Source organism: Psammomys obesus, unplaced genomic scaffold (genome assembly GCF_907164565.1).
Source record: "Psammomys obesus unplaced genomic scaffold, mPsaObe1.curated_primary_1811, whole genome shotgun sequence".
Lineage (NCBI taxonomy): Eukaryota > Metazoa > Chordata > Mammalia > Rodentia > Muridae > Psammomys > Psammomys obesus.
Window position 1 is genome coordinate 16,524,978 of NW_026596057.1, and position 19,862 is coordinate 16,544,839.

General features: G+C 45.9%; 1 protein-coding gene and 1 long non-coding RNA gene across 2 annotated transcripts in view; both read left to right on the top strand.

The window, feature by feature from the left end:
• The first annotated feature begins 9,063 nt into the window (after nucleotides 1-9,063).
• Lamc2 (laminin subunit gamma 2) overlaps nucleotides 9,064-19,862 on the top strand; it is a 64,992-nt gene continuing 54,193 nt past the window's right edge. Inside the window, exon 1 of the mRNA XM_055624680.1 lies at nucleotides 9,064-9,249. Coding sequence (XP_055480655.1) covers nucleotides 9,177-9,249 — 73 coding nt within the window. The 5' untranslated portion in view covers nucleotides 9,064-9,176. The remainder of the gene's footprint in view (nucleotides 9,250-19,862) is intronic.
• On the top strand, nucleotides 12,924-14,409 carry LOC129689456 (uncharacterized). Its single transcript, XR_008722103.1, has 3 exons — nucleotides 12,924-12,962; nucleotides 14,099-14,251; nucleotides 14,367-14,409. It is a non-coding gene; the product is annotated as an uncharacterized LOC129689456 (long non-coding RNA).

The following is a 19,862-nucleotide window of genomic DNA, read 5'->3' on the forward strand; positions in this document are numbered from 1 at the left end:
GCATTCTCTCACCAACATTAGAACCAGCTTCTTTGGAATTCCTTGTAGACAGAAGACCAGCAGCTCCCCAGGAGTCCTGCAGGCCTTCAGCACAATCGGGACCGTAGAGACATCCAGCCTCGTGGGCTGAACAACTACCAGATTTTTAGGACAGCCAACAGTTGGACTACCTGGTTACACTCTGTTAGCCAGTGTAATAACACACACACACACACACACACACACACACACACACACACACACACACTTTCTACCAGCTCTGTTCCTTTAGAGGACCCAACTAAGTACACCCACTGACCAGCTAACTAACCAAATATACTGGTGTGGTTCTTTTTGAATTATTTGTAATGATAATGAACCTTCCTGGGGACAGAGACATTTTGATGGCTCGACCTTCGTGGAGCTGTGTGAAGAAGACTTACTGTCTTTGTCTCTTTTCCCTGTCTCTCTCCCCTCTCACTGGCCCTTCCCTCACTCACTGTCCACTTTCTCTGAGTCTTCAGGGCAGGTTTCATAGGTCTCGTCCCTTGCAATCTTATTTACTTATTTATCTGTTTGTTTGTTTTTGTAGCAGAGGCTGTCCTTGAACTCACGGAGTAGCAGAGGTTGGCCTTGAACTGACCCCTGCCTCCACCCCCTGAGCGCTAGCTTCTCTTTGTAATATTTATACCTTAAATGTAAGGCAGTGTTCTTCTTAAGCGTCATCTCATTTTGAAGAATATTTTTTCTCACACCATTCGTCTTATAGCTGCGCAGCGTCCTTTCTTATTCATTCTAATCTCCCTTCATTGCAAAGATGCGTGAGTTCACTGCATTTTACTTCAAATAAGGACACTTGGGCTTGAGAATTAGTCTTTCCTCCAATAAGGTCCAATCCGTATAGTATTAACTCAGTTATCTTCCTGACAATCTAAGGGGCAATTTAGATAAAATGTAATTTCCCTCATCACATTAATGTTTAACCTGAACTGAGGAAACGTGAGTGATTTCAGCTTTGTAAAACAAAACTAAACATGTATAGTCCATTCACTCCAGCAGATGATCCTGAGGGCTTGCTAAGAGGGAGGCTTTGTGGTGGGAGCATGGGGCTCCTTGCTTCCGCCAGGAAGCAGTCAGGAGTCAGTATTCAGAACTGCGCTCTGCTACAATCCACAAGGCTTTCTCCCTAGACCTACTTCCTCTGGCAAGGCTCAGCCTCCTAGACATCCTACAGCTTCTCAAATATTGTTGGAAACTGGGATTAAACGTTAAAACACATTGGCCTAGGGGAGACAGTTCACATCTAAAGTCATAAACACTTACTGATGAAGAGATTTTTCTATATAGAACTCAAATAGTTGTGTGTGTGCATACAATTTTTAGCATAAATAAAAGCCATTCGAAGATGTGACCCTGTTCCATATTAAGGGTTGTAAAGCCAAGTAGCTACATTCTGTGGACTTTAACAGAGCTTCTAAGTAACTTCCAAGGAATGTAGAATTGTCTCAGCCTCAAAGAGCACTGGCTGCTCTTCCAGAGGGCCAGGGTTCAATTCCCAGCACCCACATGGCAGTTTACACCTGTCTGAAACTCCAGTCTCAGGGAATTTGACATCCTCTTCTGACTTCTGCGGGCACCAGGCATGACCAAGTGCACTTACCTGCACGCAAACAAAACGCTCATGCACGTAAAATAAAATAAATAAAATAAAATAAAACTAAAACATTAATTAAGCAGCTTCTAAGGGTTATGTTAACAGAAGACTCTGAGCAAAGACATCCATAGCTCTGATGAAGCGATGGCAAACTTTGCTGTCTGCATACAGCAAAAATCAAAGGATGAGTGCAATTGTGCAAATCTTTCAAGCCTACAACGTATTTACCTAAAATAACCAGCTCCTCCAGGCACATGTATCACTGAACTCATTAAGTGTCTTAAAAATTCATCTAAATAGACACATTGAAGCCAGGAGAACATTTTAAAGTAGAGACGCATCTCTAGCTTCTCCGCTGACTCTAACAGCTCTCTGCAGTGCAGTTGGGCAGTTCCACCTTTGAACCCAAATCAGATCCAGTCATCTGTTAGGCTTCCTGCAAAAGAACCACCCGGGAATGTTTGGGGATTTCTGTGCAGCCCAGCCTCGGAAAAGTTGCACCCTGTGGTATTAGTTCCTAACTCCTTGAGCTCCTCCAGGTTGCTCAGGCTCTTTCCAACTATGCTAAAAATAGCTTAGGGTTAGTCTAGAGAGTTAAATGGAGTTATTGCGATACAGTGCTCTTACATCTGGATCAAGGTATCAGACTCTGAGAGAACCAAGAGCCGACTGGATGAGATAGGAGGGTGCTGTGTAAGATCTGACGTCACTATACCCTGAGGAGCGACTGGAGCTGATACGGGAAGGAGAACGTACCCTCGGTAGACAAATCTTGTTCACTGTTGATTCCGGGGGAAGAGTCCCTGTAGCCTATCATGTATGTAATAAGTATCAGGCATTTCTTGTTTCACGTGATATGTAATGCTTTTGTTGTTGTTGTGGGAGAGGGGTGTGTCTATCCAGGCTGGGTTGTTTTTATAATGAAAATTATCAATAATTCTCCAGCAGTGGTTCTCAGCCTTCCTCATGCTGCAGCCCTCTCATACAGTTCCTCATGTTGTGGTGACGCCAACGGTAAAACTATTTTCATTGCTGCTTCCTAACTGTAATTTTGATACTGCTAATATAATGTGAATATCTGGGTTTTCCGATGGTCTTGGGCAACCCCCGTGAAAGGGTTGTTTGACCCCCCCAAAGTGGTTGTGACCCACAGGTTGAGAGCCACTGCTCTGGAGTGAGGTGTCGGTGTGGATTTGGGAATGGTGCTTTGTGGGAATGATGACAAAGGAGCACACTTCTTCATGCCTGTGCCGGCTCCGGGCGCATCCGCATCCAGTGCAGTCTGGTTGGCCGTATCGCAACTGTCAGCGATACTGCTGTGAATTTAAAAGGAGGCCAGTGTTTTCTGTTTAAGACAGAGCATCGGACTCCAACCGTGACAGAGTGTTTCAGACGTGATCATTCAAGCTAGGAAAGGTGGGAATGCTTCCCGCGCAAATTCAGAAGAAACACCCTTTCCACCTTCCCTGAGCAAGATGGAGACACAGATGAAAGGGCAGCCACCCTCACTTCCAACTCGTCTTGTCGGGCTTGCGGGGGCTCAGTCATGAACCCACACAGGCACCATGGTAACACAGGGGAAAATGTCACCAAAGTGGGAGCCTTGCCTCTCTTTCAAAGCTGTGTCTGAGGCCCCGATAAAAAGATAGTAGAGGAACTATTAACTACTGATGTGTACCCTCTACTTAGCTTCTCTCTCCAAGACTGTTTACCCTCTGGCTTGGTTTGGGTTTCTTTGTCTGTTTTTGCCAGTCTGCCTGTGTTTCCTCATTAGGTGTACTGAAAATGAATATTCCTGTCTGAAGTACATCAAAAGAGAGGTAAATAAGGTGTGTGTGTGTGTGTGTGTGTGTGTGTGTGTTTCCTACCACTTCCCCTGCCTGAATGTACCACTAGCCAACCTCACACAGAGTCCACCCCCTCAGGCTCTACTCTGGCTTCAAGGGAGTTCTGAAAACCTGCGGAGGGCACTTCATATATGTTGCTGCACAAAGTAGAATTGTGCCACTTCAGCTAGGGTTCTGCTTGAGGGAACATGGTTTCCTGGAGTCTGGCCAGCCTCGGAGAATTTATGCAGCCGATCCAGGAAATGCCGAACCATTTCCATTTAAGGGCATTTTCCTTTCCCCATTAAGAACAAAGCCAGAGTTAGTTTTGTTTTGTTTTCTATTTTCTCTTAACCACCGTATTTTTACATTTAAATTTTTAGTTGGAATGGTGATAGGATTAGAACTTCCTGGGGGAAACTTTTTGGAGGGCAGGGAATTGGGGCCCACAAGTCTGTCTCTATAGCTGGCAAGCTCGTAGCTGGTGCTTCATATTTTTTTTTTTTTTTTAATCATAAGTGACTCTGAAAGCGGGTGGCGTGCCAGGCATTCCTTCGGAAAGTTAACTAAGGTAATGATGGAACTAGAGGCAAAAAAAAAGTCAACATGTCACTTGTAATTCTCTTTGTGGCTCTGGGGTCTTGGAGAGGTGACAGTTCTGTGAGATGATTTACACAGCATTGTAAAGAGAAAATTTCCTTGGGTGATGACTGACTTGAAAGTGCAACAACAGACAAAGGGGACTTCCAGGGCTCAGCTGTGCAGGCCACACCCAGTGGGAATGCCCCAGACCCTTCCGGGACTGTGCCTGGACAGACACAAGCGATGGTGGCAGGTTTGGGAACATGAGGCAAAAATCTAAGAGGCAATGGAAAGGAGAGTCCTAGCTGCTTTCAAAATTTAAGCAAATTTTCTAGAAAGGCATGGCTACCTTTAGAGGCATGAACTGGTTTCTGGAGGAGGGGTCCTCCCGCCGTTCCCAGATGCCATTTCTGCCACAAGGACCAAGATGGCAGCTTAGAGTTCCTCAGAGCAGTGGAGCTGGCTTCGCCACATCTTAGAAATTTGCTTATCTGTTTCTAGCACTGGCTTTGCTCTTGTACATTTGATTCCAATCTCATCTTTAATGCGCATAGTTTTTTTTAGACCCCCCCTTCTTAATAAAATGAAATAAAATAGCCTTATTTTATTTTTATTTTTAATCTGATGTCTGTGTCTGTGTGTGTGTATCTGTGTGAGTCAGTGCCAGTGCCCCTAAAAGGCCACAAATATCACGTATCTCTGGAGCTAGTGGTACATGTTGGTTGTACGTTGTCTGATGTGACGCAGGGAACCAAACTTGGGTCCTCTGCAAAATCAGTACTCTCTCTTAACCAATGAGTTCCCCCTCTAGCCCCACCCCTTTAAGACCTCTTTACCAACACTTATTTTACATACAGTCAAGTTTGCCGATTTTTGAAGCACACGGTGTGTAGCTACTGAATAAAACATTTGCCTAACATGTTCCATCGTCAGTACAGCAAAAACTAAGTAATAAACAAGCAAGCCAAACTCACTGATGTCAAGTTTACAATGACTTTGCCTGTATGTGTGCTTGAATGCATGTGTGGGGTGTGTGACTGTATTTGAATGTGGAGGGCAGAGGACAACCTTGGGTATCGAATCTTAGGTGCCAGCTATTTTGTTTCTTGGGTTAGGGTCCCTCATCACCTAGAGCTGGCCCACTCGCCTAGGCTGGACATAGAGTCCCAGAGATCTGCCTGTCTCCACCTTCCAATCTTGGGACTACAGGCGAGTGCCTCAGCCCCCACTTTTTTATGTGGATCCTGGGAATCGAACTCAGGTCCTCCTGCTTTCAAGGCAACTACCTTCTCAATGGAGCCATCTCGGAAATCCTTAGATTACTTTGGACTGAAAACGTATTTCAGAACAGTTACCCTCATGTGCTGTTGCAGTCAGTCCCCGCCCGTGACACTATTATCTGCTTTCTTGTCTTGCTAAATTTGCATTTCCTACAGTTTCCTAGTAATAGAATTGAGTAGATTCTTTTCTTTCATGTCTGCTTCCTTTCACCTGGCACAGAGTTGAGAGTCATCTGTGTTTTATAGTGGACATTCTTTTCTGTTGTAGAGAAGTATCAGTTCAATTTTCGTTTGATTTGAAAAACAAGAGACATTTCTGTGTCAAACAGAAAATCAAATAGGTTATATTGTCTTTTTGAAAAAAAAAATCACAGGCTAAGCTTAATCATAAAAATGCAGTGAAATCTAGCATCTCTTTATATTTCTCTTGAAATGTAAGAGCTCAGTCCACCTTCAAACTAAGCTCTAAATGGAAACAGTGGACCTTTGGCAAGCAAATCTATGTATGGAATTTCCAGCTTTAGGAGTAGGAGTAGGCAGGAACATCTGGAGTCTCAGGGCATCCTTCCTTACACAGTGAGTTCGAGGCGAGCCAGGGCAAACGGGGAGGGCAGACAGCTGCACATAAGGTAAAAACGCATGTCAGTCAACAACGAAGCAAATTTGGGTGATTTAGACATGAACTAGGATAAGAGGGTGCCTGGAGCTTGAAACTAAAATTAACATCAGTTAGCAAAAGTGTTGAAGCAAGGCATTTACCTTCCTCGTGAGGTATTTGTTAGCGAAAAGGGAAGACTGGCTGGTGCTCCATCAACAGTCACAGCAGCAAAAACACTACTTCACTGCAGAGAATGGAATGTATGTCCGGTGCTGTGAGCCCGAGCTCTGTTACTAGCTCATCTACATTTCTCAGCAGCCTTCTACATAACTGCTGTGTCAGTATCCCCACTGTAGAGTGGAAGAAACCAACGCTCAGAGAAAACCAAATAACTTGCTTTGATAATGGTGAAGGCAGGATTCGTATTCTGGATCCAGAACCTTGATCTTGACCACTTTTAGCTCCAGCGATGCCCTGGAGAATTCTCACGTTGGAAAAGGGGACGAATGCTATTCCTAAGGTCATGGAGCCAGAGCAGAGGGCTCAGCCCAAGGTGAAGGGTTGGTTGTTTGCATAGGTGAAGAGGGAGAAATGGAGTCAGCTGGAGAGTGCCTGCGTGATGGGGTAGAGTCCTGTAGCGTCCACAGAAATGAAGGGCTGGTTGATCTGGACCCAAGACGCTTGCTGCCTGCTGGCTCCTCTATCCAAGAGACCAGTGGGTCCTTTCAGAGCTAACATCTTGGGGAACCACAAGTGTTTGTGCAGAGTCCTATGTGGTTTTCTGGATGTATGCCAACACTCCACCATCCGGCCATGCCGTGATGGCTGTTTTTGATTACACATTCAGTTCATTCACTATTGTGAACTTACCTTTATGGTGCTTTGTAATCTGGCTATCAAAGCGCTTATGAGTTGTGGAGCCAGATTGCCTGGCTTTGCATCTTGCCTTTACCATTCTTAGCAGATTACCTAACTTTCCCTGGCCTGTGGTGTGGGGAATGAGTATATCTCAGTCGCAGGATTCTATTGACTGTTTTAAAGGCTACTATGTATAAATGACTTACAGCAGTAAAGGACAGATGGGTCTCTTTGCTATTATTATTATTATTATTATTATTATTATTATTATTATTATTATCACTATAGAAATGGCAGTAGACGAAAAATATTTGTCCTAGCATCTGAGATGTGATCAAGGATGAAAATCTGTGCCAAAAGACAAATTTTGTCTTTAAGATGTTATTTTTCAGGGCTCTGTTCCTTGCTCCTCTAGCACTGCCGGCGTGGACTTTTCTGAAACAATTAGTGTCAATGTTTTTCTGTGGGTGGTAGACAGGAAATTATAACGGCACCCAGAAACAGGGTTTCTCTCTCTCCACTGTGTAGCAGCTACTGGAAGAAAAAAAAAAAAATTCTAGATCCCTGATGGGAAGGAACTGAAGTGTTAGCAGTAAGGAAGGAGGACACGGATTCTGAGTGAGAAGAATCTTGCTGTAGTTTGGGCAGAGGAGAAGGGAATTAAGCCTGGGGTGAAACACTTAGAATGTCCTTCCTATGGCTCATTTTTGCGCTAGATTTAGCGGGGATATCTGTGGCGCCCCATCTTGCCCCTGCTGTTCTTCATTGCTTTATTCATCCATTTCCTGGTTGCAGCCTGGCATCTACTTCAGGCTCCATGTGCTATACAAAGCCATCCAGAGCTCTCCCAGTTGGCCCACGCTGGTCACTGTCAGGGGCAGAAACGGGAATTCTCGCACCTTTTGACATTACGTGTGGATTACACGGATAGTTATCTTAGGTGTTAGCGCCAGAACTATCTATAGCACGGTCATTCGTTTAGTCAGTGACTAGGTGTTTATTGAGGGCCTTTGCTGTCCTTACCACGGAAAAAAGGGAGTGGTTATTGGTTGTGATGGATACATTGTGTCTATATAAATACTGGTAAGTCTTAAATCTCTAGCAGGAACCAAAAGCCTTCTCTCACAGTCACTTCTAAATTATTCCGCTTACAAGTCTCCGGAACATGCTAAGATTTGTACCCCTCCCCCACTTGTTACTCACGGTCAACTAGCACCGTGGGCTTGGCTGATACCATCCTGCTTAACAGTTTTTTGTTTTTTTTTTTTCCAGCGGGACCAGAGAGAATGGCATGAGAAGTATGCTGTGAGATGTTAAAAGAGTAGGACATCATGGTCCTTTTTCTTTCTTTTCCTTTTTTTGTTTGTTTGTTTCGTTTTGTTTTGTTTCATTTTGTTTTCTTTTCCAAGACCGTTTTCTCTGTGTAGCCTTGTCTGACTTGGACTCGCTTTGTAGACCAGGCTGGCCTCGAACTCACAAAAAAAATCTGCCTGCCTTTGCCTCCCTGAGAGCTGGGATCACAGGCGTTCGCCACCATGCCCGGCTCATGGTCCTTTATTTTTTTCCCCCCTTATGAACAGAGAGCTTGTTAAACATCAATTGCAAACTAGACACTACATCTATAATAGGGTCAACCTAGTCAGTCTTCCTGGGACGCTGGCCTGCCAACAGTTAGTGACTTAGGGAGTTGCTAGCTCAAGGTGAGGGGGGTAGGTAGACCCAGCCGGAGGAACGAGGACGTTGATCCACCCTGGTGGCGGTGATGGTGGTGGTGGGAGGGCGGAGGAAATGAGGTGTGAATAGAAAGAAGTGGTGGGTATATGCGCTGTTTCTCAGGGGGGAAAAAAAGTTTCTCCGAGAGCGAACAGGATCCTGTTGGGACCCTCAGGTTTATTTGTGTTTTACAGCACACGGAGGATAGGGATGGAGAGTGGGGTTGGGGGCAGGTGGGGGAGGGGAGGGGAGTGGTGTGTCTGACCCTTGAGACCCCGCTCCCCCATCTCTTTGAGGAGGGGCGGCCGCTATCCACCAGCGTTGAGTTCTGCCCGGGAGCACCCCGGGAGAGAAGGGCTGTGGGGGGGACGTGGCGCGCTCCAGCAGGCTCCCCGGGCCCGCAGCCCCTGCACCACGCCCACCCTCGGCGGGGCCAGGTGTGCGCCCTGGCGGCGGAGGGGGGAGCCGGGGCCGCGGCGAGCCGGTGCGCTGCTGGGTGTTTGTCTGCCTCCGAGGGCTGGGTCCTCCTTGTTCACAGGTGAGTCACGCCCCGAGACACCGGCTCTCTTCCTGTCAGGACTGAGTCAGGGAGAAGAGTCGATAAAACCACCTGATCGAGGTAGGAGGAAGGCACAGCGGGGCGAGGACTCCGGCGGCCACCGCGGCGGAGAGCGCTCGGCCCGGCCATGCCCGCGCTCTGGCTCAGCTGCTGCCTGGCGCTCCTGCTGCCCGCGGCCCAGGCCACCTCCCGGAGGGAAGGTGAGTGTTCCCACCGCGCCTCCAACCTGCCCTTCCCTGCAGGCGGGGACGGCTTGGCTGAGCTCCCCTCCAGGGCTCCCGCTTGCTCTGCACAGCGCCCTTCTCCCCGCCCGGGGCTCCTGCAGAGATGGGCTGCAGAGTGACAGGAGTTTTCCAGAAAGCTCCCTGAGCCAAGAACAAAAACCACCAAGCCTGTGGGCTGTGCCAGACAGGGCTTCCTCGCCCTGAAGCCATTCCTCTTTCGGTTCCCTCCCTCTCTTTTCTTTGACCCCTCCACCTTCCTTCCATCGGTGCCTTGCTGGTCTTTAAACTCTCCTCTTGCTGTGATTTACCAGTGGGAGTTGGGTAAGAACTTTTCCATGCCAGGCAGCACCGCGCAGACTAAAAGAAAAAAGAGCTTCCGCAATCCTCCGTTATCCGCGGTGTGTTTTTGAGATGGAGCGTGAGCTCTGAAGCGTTCTAGTAATACCCCGAACTGCGAATGTTACTCCTTTAAAACAGTTTTCACCTCCCAGATAGCAGACTCCAAAGTCAAGCACCGTTTGCTCTTACCGTGACAAGTCTTGAGGCGTTAAGTTCACGTAAACAAAACTCTCGGAGAACCTACCAACTGTTTTTCGTACGCATGTGTCCTGTCGACTAAGGTGACTCGGTGTGTGTTTCCCTGTCACTCAGCAGACGTGCTTTCCTCTAATTACCCCGACTTTTCGAGTTCATGTTTGCTGGTGCTTCCCACGCTCGCTGCCATCCCAGGCATCAATGCCATGGATCCAAGGGCACAGCGCATTGATCATGTACAATTGTCACCCAAAAGGGGTAACTGTGAAATGATTGACATGGTCGTTTTCTTGACTAGAGTAACCGTTTCACTAGTTGTATCAAAACTTGTTGTGTACCTTAGATACGTAAAACAAACTTTCTTTTTTAATGTACAAAAGTGGTCATGTAGAGTAGGTTCCTTTGAGTCAGGATAAACTATCCTATCAAGAATTGCAAATGCAGTCTCTGAATATTAGCATTAAAAGAATGGATCAACGACTAGGAAATCCTTTGACTGAAAAAGTGAACAGTTGGCAGTGTTGCTTGCACAAGGCCACCCAGGCAGCCATTGGCAGTGGCAGAACCTTTGATCCAGGTGTTCTCAGCTTTTTTTGATCACATTCTAAAAGTAATAAGAGAAAACTATATTACATTATATGTCATATGTATGGTTTTTTCTTTTGCAAGACAGGTAACCATTACAGTAATTTCCCTTTGGCTATAATTAAATGTGTGTGTGTGTGTATATGTGTGTGTGTGTGTGTGTGTACTAGATAACTAAAACAAATCTATAGGATACCATCAGTTGTTCACTAAAGCCAGACTCAAGCGCAGTGTTCTCACAGCAGACTTTGTAGCCCACCATCTCATCTAGACACAGAGTCAGACGCACCCTGTAGGCTCACTTTGGCACTTTCCCCTCCCTTAGAGACAAATTGCTTGAGATACCATGTTCTCGCCAACAAAAGGCTTTCCTTATTTGGGAGCCAAGTGAGACTATGAAAAGCTTGCCATCATGGAAGATCATTCATGTTTTTCCATTCATGGCATACTGGGATGTATTAGGAGTTGGGCTAAAAGTATGGTACCCGTCCTAATCCAAAGTGACCTGAATCCAGGGACCCTCTGGGCTGCACCAGTGGGCTGTGAAAGTCTGAAGTCCTGATGTTGCTTCCTGGTTGCCTCTTGCAGGTGAAATTATGGTTAGGCTATAATTACCAAGACTTACAGGGTTGGTCTCAACTAAAACACTAGCTTTAGAGTCAGTCTGCCCTGGCAAAAAATTTTTTTTGGTTTATTCACTTGTTAACACCTGTCTTGGTTACTCTTCTATTGCTGGGAAGAGACACCATGACCAAGGCAGCTCATAAAAGAAAGCATTTAATTGGGGCTTGCTCCAGTGTCAGAGGGAGAGTCCAGGATCATCAGAGCAGGGTGCAGTAGCTAAGAGCTCACATCCCGGATCGGTAGGCAGCAGACAGAGAAAGGGAATGGCTTAGCTAGGGGTTTTTGAAGCCTCAAAGCCCACCCCTAGTGACACGCCTCCTCCAACAAGGCCACACCCCCGCGATCCTTCCAAAATAGTCCGCCAACTGGGAAGCGAACATTCAAATAGATGAGCCCAGGGTGGTCACCCTAGTTCGAACCATCCCAGTGCTCTGTTAGCTTTTCAGGCTCTTCAAACGCTGGGAGCCTGCTTATCCATCGGCTAAATGAAGGCACTAGTGCTGTGCAAGCCTGCACACTCGGCGAAGGGAAAGCTGTTGTGGACTGCCTTTCTTGAGAGAGTCCGGAGGCTGTACAGGTTCAGATGACCAGTGATCAGTAAGAAGCACGAGGGTTCCCATTTGGCATATCGCAGCTTGGGGAGAGACTGTGGCATGTGTCCCTGAAATGTCTGGATCATATCCCTGGGAGAAGGCTGGCTGGAGATGAGTGAGGTGCGGAGAGGAGCGTGACAGAAAGGTAGCCGTGAATGTGGCTGTGAAGAGGTGATCAAACCTTTATGCTCTAGGCTGTATATCTAGGATGGTGCCTGACAGGCAAAGAAGAGTTGCGGAGAGTTGGTAAGCGGGAATGGCGTGACCGCGTTCATGTTTTAGGAAGGCCACTGCGGGGTTCAGAGGGTAGAGTGAAATGAGAACCAAATAAAAAGCCATTGCAGTAATCCGAGTGAGAGCCGATGGTAGTGAAACAGCTAAGAAAGCGACGGCAGAAACTCAGAAGGTACAATCTAAAGAAGTTGGCAACTCCCTAAATGCGTGATAAATCTGTGAGGCTACATTGGGTCTCTAGGGGACTCCCAGGGCTTTTCTTTCATCTTCTTTCAACAGTCCAAGAAAGGTGCTAAGGAATTGGTCCTGTTCAGGCTGACCTGCTCCAGGATTTACCCAACAACAAAGGTAAAATATTAGACAGAACTTAAAGCCTATTAGGATTTCAACACTGGCTCTCACGTTGGTCTTCCTTGCTTTTGGTTGTTCACAGAACACATCACATACTGATGATCAAACCTTCTGCTCCCTAGAGCATGTCCAAAACATGAAAGGCGGCCCTGCATTTTTGGATGGAAATTGAATCTCTCATCTTGCCCTAAAGAACAGCTATTGGGAAGCTTGATTCTAAAAACATTTAGTGGTGTATATGTGGTAGTTATCTGTTTCTTCATCTGTAGTGAGTGAGTCACAGAAACATGTTTAAAGTCATATAACGTCCGAAGTGGTGTGCTTCATTTCGATTTGTTTGCCTTTCATGAAATAGTTGCATTCGTAAACTAATTTCTACTCATCCTCAGAACTCAGATTCTTGTCTTCTTAAGCAACTTTTGCAGTTTCTTACTTCAAATAACTTAGATGTAATTCCTTTGGGTGTTTGTTTGTTTTGAAATATGGTTTCACTGAGTTGTCCAGGTTGGTCATGAACTCATGACCCCATTGACTCTGTTCTAAGTGCTGGGGATCTAGGTATGAGCTACTGGCTTTGAGTCTCTTTTCTGTTGTCAATTGAAAAGTACCAGGTTTTCAGAAACAGTTAAAAGGTTTCAATACTTCTGGAGCACGTTGTGATCTTCGCAGCACAGTCACCTTGAGCTTATTTCTGATGACTTCCGACACTCATGATTGTGAGATAAGGGACAAGGTGTTACGTTAGATGATTTGGCGTTCTTCTTACTGGTAAGTATCCAGTGTATTGAGTGAGGTCATTCTAGCGTAACGTCTTCCCCACATAACACTTAAGTCATTGACGAAGTGCTCTGTAGTGTATGAGATTTTTTTCTTTAAAATTTATTTATTTATCTATTTATTTATTACAATTTATTCACTTTGTGTCCCAGCTGTAGCCCCCTCCCTCATCCCCTCCCAATCCCGGCCTCCTTCCCTCTTCTCCTCCCATGCCCCTTCCCCAGTCCACTGATAGGGGAGGTCCTTCTCCTCTTCCCTCTGACCCTAGCCTAGCAGGTCTCATCAGGACTGGCTACATTATCTTCCTCTGTGGCCTGGTAAGACTGCCCCCACCCCCCAGAGGGAGGTGATAAAAAAGCCAGCCACTGAATTCATGCCAGAACTTAGAACAGCCCCTGTTCCCCTTACTAGGAAATCCACTTGAAGACTGAGCTGCCATGGGCTACATCTGTGCAGGGGTTCTAGGTCATCTCCATGAATGGTCCTTGGTTGGAGTATCAGTCTCAGAAAAGACCTATGTGCCCAGATTTTTTGGTTCTGTTGCTATCCTTGTGGAGCTCCTGTCCCCTCAGGTCTTTCTATCTCCCCCTTCTTTCATAAGATTCTCTGCACTCTGCCTAAAGTAGCTGAGATGAGTCTCAGCATCTGCTTTAATACCCTGCTGGGTAGAGTCTTTCATAGGCCTGTCTTGTTCCTTGTTTTCACCTTCTTCCAATATGTATCCCATTTGCCTTTCTGAATGAGGATTGAGCATCTTACCCAGGGTCCTCCTTCTAGCTTAGCTTCTTCAGGTGTAAGTATATAAGATTTTTAAAGGACCTCGATGTGCCGCTCCTCCCCCCAGGAATCATTCTTGGTGAGATGAAAAGTCTATATGTACAGTAAACAGAAAGAGAGAATTGGGACACAGTGTATGCGGAGATGTCCTCTGGGGACATTGATTTTGGTGTTATAAACTCGGGCAGTTGATTTAGCTCTAGTGGTGGATGAGACTGTTGATTTACGATTGTGTTTATGGGAAAGTCAGGGTCTGAAATTACCCTGTTGAGGCCATTCTGGGAACGTTTTTCTGTTTAAGACCTTAGTAGTGCAACCATTCTGACATTTGTTCTTTTCCTGGGGGGAAGGCAAGGGAGAAGACCTGAATCATCTCTCTCAGAGCAGTACAGAAACAGGAGTCCCGTGACTCTGGAACTCTCTAATTTGGTCACAGATGAAGCTTAGCAGATTACTGAGGCATTCCTGGGGCTGTGTTGTAACATAAGCCACAGATAGATGAGGTAATGTTTGAATCACCTCCAAAGCCAAAAGCTGTCTTTTTTGGTGTCTGTGGGTGACTATGTGTCTGCAGACATCCCTCCCTGACGAACAAACATATGCTTCTTCACATCACAGCTGAGAAAGTAGAAGAGTGTGCCGGCTGTACCCCGAAACAGCAGCCAACACACGGCGGGAGTCTTCCCCTTCTGTGGCATGGGAGGAGAGGTGAAGATCATGGAGAAAGGGGTCTGTATCCCGGCCTTCCTCAGGCATTGCAGACCCATCACAGAACCCCAAGTGTGTCTCTTCCAGATTATATTTTTATTTACCATGGGAATACAAATTTCCATGTTGGGGAAAAAAAAATCAAACCGCAGCCAAATGAATTCAATGTTCCCACAATAAACGCAAAAGGAGACAGATTATCTAGACATTGAGCTGTGCTTTACATGGAAGACTTCTTACAACAAAGGTTGACACGCCTCCGTTGTTTCCTAGTGCTAAATGCTCATCTCCGTCCAGTGCAGGACAGCGCAGAAGCAGGAGCCCCATTCCTTCTGGAGTAACCTTGCTTAGTCCCACAGGACTGATTGAGAGTGTATCAGACCCTGTGAATGTATGGGACACTGACTGAGAATGTATCAGATGTGGGCTGACAATGTATCAGATGCTGACTGAGAGTAGACCTAAGGGGTCACTATGCAACCTCTTGTTTTATAAGAGAGGGTAATGATAATCAGGAAGGTAAAATCATTGCCCGGATAACCATAACTGGGTATAGCGAAGCTGGGTTCAACAAATATAATGCATGTATGACAGGGGAGCTAAAAACCAAAGATTGTCTTAGCTAGAACACCACAGTTAGTAACAGGGCCAGGATTCACTTCTACATGAATGTTCAGTTCCCGAGCTAGCTCCTTGACCTCCTTGACTTCTCATTCTTAAAACAAAAACACCCCCCCCAACCCATTCATATCTTTCTTTTTTTTAAAGAGGGGATTATGAAAGCTCTTTTAAAGATTTTAAAATTTCGTGTTTGTGTGTGTGTGTATCAGTGAGTACATACCACATGATTGTGTGGAGTGGAAAGAAGGTGTCTGATCTCCTGGGGCTGGAGTTACGGCAGTTGACCTGGGAATCAAACTCAGGTCCCCCTGAAGAGCAGCAGGTGCTCTTAACCACTCAGCCATCTCTCCAGCCTTCGGTTTCTCATTCTTGTTATATACATTCATCTAAATTAATTTCAGTGGCTGGAGAGATGGAACAGGGCTGAAGAGCATAAATTGTCCTCCCAGATGCCCTGATTTCAGTTCCCAGGACCCCTGTCAGGTTGCCTGTGCCTGCCTGTGACTCTAGCTCCAAGGATCTGATGGCCTCTTTTGGTCTTTGGGGGAAGCTGCACACACACGGCGTACATACACACCCGTAAAATTTTTATTTTATTTATTTGTTTGCTTGTTTTATTTTCCGTGTCTGGATGTTTTGTCTGCGTGTGTGTCTATACACCATGTGAGTACCTGGAGCCCTTTGTTCAGATCTCTTGTCATAGTCCCAAAGCAGTTGGGAGTCGACCCAGTGGCTTCATCAGAAAAAATGAAATGAAGAAAAGAGTGCGGGTGTGGTTCAGTTAGTAGAGCACTTGTTTGGTGGCTGGTTGTGAGCTTCAAATTATCTAGAAGATAGTCAAGGATGGTAAGGAGCCTTTCTGTTTATACAGCCCTCTCCCCCCCTCCTTTTCCTCCTCTTCTTCTTCCTCCTGCTTCCCCTGTTGATACTTTGAATCTGTATGTGTATAATTGTGTCTAGAGGAGTCCCAGCTACCCCCCCCCCCCCGGCTTTGAAGTCTTTCATGGACAGGCCAGTTGCATGGCTAGAACACTGACTTCATAAATGTGACACAGATGGCTCTTTCCCATCACGACCCCCTTTGGTTTTGGTAAAACTGGATTCCCGATGTTTAAAAATTCTTTCTCGTCTCAGCCAGATTGTCTCTCCCATAACAGTGGATCCAGCGGTGATCCTAACCCAAGCTCTCGCCTTATCCAGGAAGCAGGGCCGGGGTAGGAATCTTTGCCTGCTGAGCTCTGTGGAGCTCTCAAGCAAGGCCACAGCCCGTGTGATTAAGAGGCAGTAGCGGAAAAGCAGCATGCTCACCGCACTGACGTACAGGACAAGTTGCTTCTACCACCTGGTGCAGTTTTTATGGTCCATTCTCTTGGGATATTTGTTACTTCCCTTCGTGGGTGTATACATGTAGCTGGGCCCTTAAGAGCCCATTCACTGATTCTTCTGACCTCACGCAATACAAGTTTATATTTTTCAAGTAGGGTTTTTACAGAAAGCCATCTCACGAATGCACTTCATGCACATTTGCCAAACCTTGCAAATGTACAATAATTACAGCCATTCTTTTGATAAAGTTAAGAAGCATGACAGTGTGTGGTGGACATCTACTTTTTTTGTTTTTGTTTTTGTTTGTTTGTTTGTTTGTTTTGAGACAGGGTTTTTCTGTGTAACAGCTCGGGCTGTCCTGGACTCACTCTGTAGACCAGGCTGGCCTTGAATTCACAGAGATCCACCTGCCTCTGCCTCCCCGAGTGCTGGAGTTATAGCCAGGCATCCCTGCACCCCTCAATGATACATACTTAAGTGTATATGTAAAGGGATGTAGTGATACCTTAGAAAGTGTAGCTGATATTTATTATGAAAATTTATTGCTCATGAAAGCAATAAGAGGTTTAGCAGAAACATTTGTCTGCTTGGGCTTTGGCGTCCCTGTGGGGTGCTTTGGGAGGTACCCCTCAGGTGAGAACTCCAGTTTACCAGGCTGAATCAGCTGCAAGCCACATGTATGATTCCAAGCCTAAGTTGTGACAATATGTTTAAGAGTGAAAGTAGAAGCCTTATTTTAGCTCATGGGTATTCAAAGGAAGAATGTGGTGATGGGCATTTCGGCGTCTCGTGGTCACTTTGGACTGTTCACAGCTGAAGAGATTTGCTCATGCTCTATCGTTCAGAGTTGCTGACGTGATTACAGTCAAGCCCTGTCCATGCTCTGTAGTGCTTCCTACTATGGCCTTAACCACACTGCACGGGCAGCACATGGATCAAGCAATGGATGTCTCAGCAGTCTGGCTAGGCTGGCTTAAAATGAAACTGCAAAAGAGAGAGAGAGAGAGAGAAAATGAAATGAAATTCAATTAAAGGTCTCCTAGTGTGGGAAATACCTATTCTAATTATAACCTAACTGGTGTCATGCTTTAAAAGGGTTAAACTGGAAATAGACAGTCACACAACTGAGCCCTAAAGTTCAAGACAAGTTTGAATGATGAAATATTCATACTTTGTTTCATTTACATAAATTGAATATTTATTGAATTGTCAGAAAGAGACATCTCATTAAGGAGATTTTTAAAGCCAGGAAATCTTTATGAATGTCTCATCATCACACTTAAATATGGTAGAAAGTAATATTTTCATCTTAAGTAGCTCAGATTTGAGGACTGAGTTTTTCAGACAGGATCAGAGATTCTGATGCAGCTGATACCAAGTGGCAGCTGATGGTGTGTTTTGCTTTGGGTTTCATAAGGATTGTGTGATTTGAGCATTTGTAAAAATACATTTAAGAACACATTAGAATAGATTCCTATTGAAAGGACACCTTTGATCATTGCTTTTGTGCTTCAGGCAGCCTGTGGCAGGTGTTTTAAAAGGGAGTAAATGTTCTCAACCTAATCCTTATTCACCAAGCTCTGGTGCAGGCGTTTTTTTTTTTTCCTGCCAGTCCTCATGCTGGGTGAGTTCTCAGAGGTGGGGATGACAGTTGTCTCTGCTGAGCATAAAAGGTTGCTACTTTACAGGACAGCAGTCCTTTGACTCTGAAGTGGAGGGGGGGATGGTGTCCAAGATGATAAATTAGCATCTAATGTTAGTGTAATGCCTTTGAACAAAGGGAAGAGCTGTTTGAGATTTTCTTTTTTTAATATTAGTTACAGTTTATTCACTTTGTATCCCAGCTTTAGCCCCCTCCCTCATTCCCTCCCAATCTCACCCTCCCCCATCTTCTCCCTGCCCCTTTCCAAGTCCACTGAATAGGAGGACCTCCTCCCCTTTCATCTGACCCTAGCCTATCAGGGAGATTTTCTTGCTTTAACTCACTGCTCCTCCAGTGATGGTTTCTCTTTAAGAAGCAGAGAAAGAAAGATATCATCTAAACAGTATAAGCCAGGCAGATAGAAGTCCTGTAAACCCAACTCTCAGAACAGTGAGGCAGAAAGACCACAATTGCCAGGCCAGCTTGGCCTAAAGAGCAAGCGCAGGACTAGCGTGGGTAAGGGGCATGACCTTGTCAAAATAAAAGAATGAATGAAAGAACTGAGATTGGCTCAGTGTTAAACCAGTCACCCAGCTGTCTAGGCTCAGTCCTTACTATAGGAGATACATACATACATAAAAGATAGATGAAATATATATATATAGAGAGAGATACATACATGCATAATACATAGAAGAAAGAATATAGATGTATATATACACATCTATTCATACACATATATACATGTGTGTTCATATACATATATATATGTGTGTGTGTTCAGTTGAGAGTTATCTGAAACTAGGCTGGAAAGACAATAGTACCAAATCATGTTCATCCTTGTAGGCAATGTAAATTGTTTTGTTTTTGAGACAGGGTTTCTCTGTGGGTAGCCTTGTCTGTCCTGGAACTCACTTTGTAGACCAGGCTGTCCTCAAGCCAGAAAAAGCCTGTCAAAATATAAATATTCTCAACTCCTCTATGTTTAAAGCTCTCTAATACCAGTATTTCCTCTAATATTATACATTAGAATTCCTTCACCAGCACTTGGGAGGGAGAGGCAGGCAGAGCTCTGTGAGTTCGAGACCAGCCTGGTCTACAAGGAAGTTCGGGACAGCCAGGCGGGGCTCTTGTTACACAGAGAAACCCTGTCTCGAAAACACAAAACAACAACAACAACAACAAAATCTTCAAGAGAGTTGTAGAGGGAGGGCTCAACAAGGCTCAGGACTGAGTCCTTAGAAACCAGTATTTGGAGTTGGGGAAAGGTCAGGTACAAGGCTTGGTTGCAGAGATGAAGTGTCAGGCGGAAACCCGATAGCATGACCTCATACTGCCTGTGAGAAGAGGATTTGAGAAAAGCAGGGCAAGGATGTGATGTCTTGGAATGGCACCCAGAAGGCAGGTTGGGAGGCAGAAGGCAGGCACCTTTCCCCTAAATCAGGAGGACAACTCAGTGTCCGCCTTAAATGTTCCTACACCGATTCAGTCCCGGGCTATTCATGCAGACCTGAGCCCAGCGGCTGAAACGGCCCAGCGAGGCTCTCAGAAACATCGGCCAGCACAGGTTCAAACTTGCCGCTGGGATGCCTAGCTCCTGAGGTAGTGCTGCTTACGGGGCAAGCTGCCCCATCAGGGCTGCTGAGCTCATGCCATCCCGTCAGCCTGCTGCACGCCCCTGCCCCTCCTCCACACAGCCTTTGGCTTGCTGCCCAGCTGTGGCTCCTGTCTCAGAGGCCAGGGAGAGACGGTAAGCCTGGGACAGAGAGAGCTCGGCCGGTGTTAGCGGCAACCTGCCCGAAAGGTCCAGACCCCCC